The sequence below is a fragment of the Myotis davidii genome, unplaced genomic scaffold (assembly GCF_000327345.1).
Source record: "Myotis davidii unplaced genomic scaffold, ASM32734v1 scaffold38, whole genome shotgun sequence".
NCBI classification, from domain to species: domain Eukaryota; kingdom Metazoa; phylum Chordata; class Mammalia; order Chiroptera; family Vespertilionidae; genus Myotis; species Myotis davidii.
In genome coordinates, this window is record NW_006291383.1 from 6253551 (window position 1) to 6257594 (window position 4044).

General features: G+C 40.1%; 1 protein-coding gene across 3 annotated transcripts in view; it reads left to right on the plus strand.

Annotated features, from left to right (window-relative positions):
- Positions 1–4044, plus strand: part of LOC102761403 (ubiquinol-cytochrome-c reductase complex assembly factor 1) — a 113942-nt gene that overhangs the window by 101655 nt on the left and 8243 nt on the right. For all 3 annotated transcript variants that reach the window (XM_006764563.2, XM_015564478.1, XM_015564479.1), the window contains one exon: positions 545–622. In XM_006764563.2, coding sequence (XP_006764626.1) covers positions 545–622 — 78 coding nt within the window. The remainder of the gene's footprint in view (positions 1–544; positions 623–4044) is intronic.

Here is a 4044-nt window from a genome sequence, read left to right on the forward strand (position 1 = left end):
CACCCTTCCTCTCCAAAATCAATTAAAAATATATTTAAAAAATAGATAGATAGATAGATAGATAGATAGATAGATAAAGTAGTATAGATCAATATATACAGTTGGCCCTCCTAATCCATGGACTCCCAACTGTGGATGGAAAACAGTACAGGCACTTATTGGGGGGGAAAATCCGTGTATAAGTGGACCCACACAGTTCATACCCATGTTGTTCAAGGGTCAACTGTAGTTTTTACATGTCTGTTTTCTAATACTAGACTATGCTCCTCCAGTGAGGAAACTGTTTCTTCTACTTTGTGTTCAGTTGGGGCTCAGTTCATTAAACCAAGTTACTGCTTTGTGGAATTTGGCATTGAAACCTTAAAGCTGTCAAGCTGGGGAGAATCCTTGACAGATCAGGGAAATGGGGTGAACTGGCATTTTGGCCAGTTAGGGGCTCTCTCTCTTTGTCTTAAGAGTGTGTGACAGCTAAAAGCCAAAGATCCTACTTTTTAGTTTGTTCCTTTCTTTCATACTTTTGTTCTTGCAATTTTGTTTCTTATAGGTTAATCCCTATATCCTGAAGAAGAACATGATGGTTATGACAAATAATTTCTATGCAGCAATCTTGGGATATGATGAGGTAAGATCATTGCAAAGCCTTAGGCAGAACAGTGGCCTTCCCCAACAAAGGCCTGTGATGCGAGCCTCCGAGCAAAGCTTCAGGGGTTGTCACTGCCTGCCATCATGGCTTAGTATTTATTTGCTCATCTTCACTGGCAACTATGTGCCCTAGTTTGCCTGTGCTTTGGGAAGAGAATACCATATAATATGGGCAGATCATTCAACTAGTCAGCATTTATTGAGTCCCTGTAGGGAACTGGATGGAGGGACAAAGGCAAATCAGTCACTTTCTCAGCCCCAGGTGCCTCCAGAGAGAGGAAGACATACACGTATAAACAGTACCATCTGCCAGACAAATAGCACACTTTTTTTGTCTTTAATTATAAAAGCAATACATACTCATTTTAAAAATTAATGAAACTGTACATAAGTGTTTGAAGTAGAAAATAAAAGGCCCCTGTCCTGTCCTGCCCACTTCCGTGCCCCAGAGGAAACTTTGTTAATAGTCTGTTGGATGTTCTTCCAGACCTTATCTGGGCACACACAGCACCATATATTTATTTTTTTTATGGAAGTGCATGCTATACACATGCTCTGCAACTTGCTTTTCTCATTGAACACTGTATCTTGGGGATTCTTCCATATCAGAACATCTAGATGTAGCTCTTTTGTTTGTTTGTTTTAATCTTCACCCAAGGATATCTCATTTCTTATTATAAAATGTACATAGCATAAAAATTTAATTATTTTAAAATGTACATTTTAGTCATATTAAGTACATTTACATTTTTTAGTAACAATCACCACCATCCAGCTCCAGACCTTTTTCTATCTACCCAAACTGAAACTCTGTGCTCATGAAACACTGTTCTCCCTTTCTCCCCTCCCCCAGTCCCTGGTAACCACTATTCTGCTTTCTGTCTCTATAATGCTGACTATTCTAAATGCCTTATATAAGTGGAATCATACAGTTTTTGTCCTTGGTGTCTGGCTTATTTCACATAGCATAATGTCTTCAAGGTTCATCCATGTTGTAGCATCTGTCTCATCTTTTCCCCCCTGTTATTATGGAAATTTCAAACATAAGAAAGTTAAAAGAATGGTGTAATGAATACCTGTGTGCACATCACCAGGATTCATCATATCTCATCTATTTTAATAAACCATGTGCTTTTATTATTTTGTGCTCATTTTGTGGTTACCTCCAGATTTAATGTAAGCATCACCCCTCCTGGGAAATGGTCCCGAACTTCCCCAGGCTCAGCCATTCTGCCCTCCCTGGACTCCACAGCACGTACTGCATTAACATTAACTGTCGTCCGGGATGGGGATTTCCTCTGGGTAGTGGCAGTATCTGCTGTTTGTGTTCCTATTGGCTAGCATGGTCCTTGGCACAGGGTGGGTGAGGAGTAAGGAAGGGAGGAAATACATAAAAGGATGAAAGTAAGAGTTCAGGGTGGAGGAAATGTTATCAGCCTAAAGATAATAATTAAAGCCAGGAGAGAAGCTTACAAAAAAATTAAGTAAATGACTTGTATAAGGTCATAGGACTAGTTAAGATGGAGGTTTTCTGATTCTCAGTCCACCAGATAGCCAATTATAAGAGCAATTTAGATTGCATACCCCACACACCATTAATTTAACATGAACTTTTTGGGAATGAGATGTGAGTTGAGAAACATTCTTGAATCTACACATTAGTTGTTAAATCAGATACATTCTGATTTCAGAGATCTTACAGTGTATAAAAGAATGAAGCTTAGAACTGCAAAAATATAGCCCTAGCCAGTTTGATACAGGGGATAGAGCATTGGCCTACAGACTATAGGGTCGCAGATTCAATTCCAGTCAAGGGCATGTACCTCGGTTGCAGGCTCAATTCCTGGCCCCGGTCAGGGTGCTTATGGGAGGCAGTCAGTGTGTCTCTACATCAATCTTGTTCTCTTTCTGTCTCTCTCCCTCCTTTCCACTCTCTCTAAGAATCAATGGGAAAATGTCCTTGGGTGAGGAGGATTAACCAAAAAAGAATTGAAGAAATCGAATTCTTTCTATTGGCGTTTGTTTGAAGTCTTTATAGCAGTTGGCTCCGTTGATTTCTTTCACCAATATTAACAAATATATTCTGAATTGCATCTCTTCTCTGTCCCCTATCCTAGGCCGTCCTAGAAGAGTCATCTTACAAACATGCCTGGTCACAAGAGTTACCTGGGGTGCTTTTTGAATTTGACTCTTGAGCACCTCTTTGAAGATTCCAATTCAATTGAAGTGGGGCCTGGTATTTCAACAAGTACCCCAGGTGACTTTTAAAAGTGGGAATGTTTGGGAAATATACTAATTACCTGGGACACTTTTTAGAAATACCAATATTTAGGCCCTATCCCCCTTAAGTTCTGATTTAATTGATGTAGGTTGGCATTTATAGTTACAAAAGTTCCCTAAGTAATTTTAATATGCAATTCTAGAACAGTCTTTCTTAAATTTTAATGTGCATGTGAATCACCTGCACAGTCCACCAGATAGCCAATTATAAGAGCAATTTAGATTGCATATCCCACACACCATTTACCTGGAGACCTAGGTAAAATTCAGATTCTGCAAGTCTAGAGTGAGGCCTGAGATTCTGCATTGCTAACAAGCTGCAAGCAGTATGGTGCAGCAGTGGCAACCTGGGCATGTGCCACACCAGCTGGGCCCCATGTGGCTATTTTGATTTAAATTAATTAAAATAAAATTAAGACCAGCTGGTGTGGTTCAGTGGTTGAGCATCAACCTATGAACCAGGAGATCCTGGTTTGATTCCTAATCAGTGCCAGGTTGTGAGCTCCACCCGCAGTAGTGGGGGCGTGCAGGAGGCAGCTGATCAATGATTCTCTCTCATCATTGATGTTTCTCTCTCTCTCTCCCTCTCCCTTCCTTTCTCTGAAATAAAAAAACAAAAACATGCTTTAAAAAATTAATTAATTAAATTAAACTTGAATTTCCTCAGTTGTACTAGTTATATTTCAGGTGCAGCAGTAGAGCATTTCCATCATCACAGAAATCTCAGTGGACAGTGTTGTACTACAGCACCTTTCCCTAGACCAGCGGTTCTCAACCTGTGGGTTGCGACCCCTTTGGGGGTCAAACGACCCTTTCACAAGGGTCGCCTAAATACATCCTGCATATCAGATATTTACATTACGATTCATAACAGTAGCAAAATTGCAGTTATGAAGTAGCAACGAAAATAATTTTATGGTTGGGTCACAACATGAGGAACTGTATTTAAAGGGCCAGAAGGTTGAGAACCACTGCCCTAGACTCTTGCTGGGATTGTGCCTCACCCTGGATACTTTCAGAACCTTCTTGTTTGCTACTACATTAGGTTCAAGGAACTTCAGGCCTTTTGTAAACCATCCTCATTATGACATATCCTATCTACATTTATTTCTCATTTCCTGC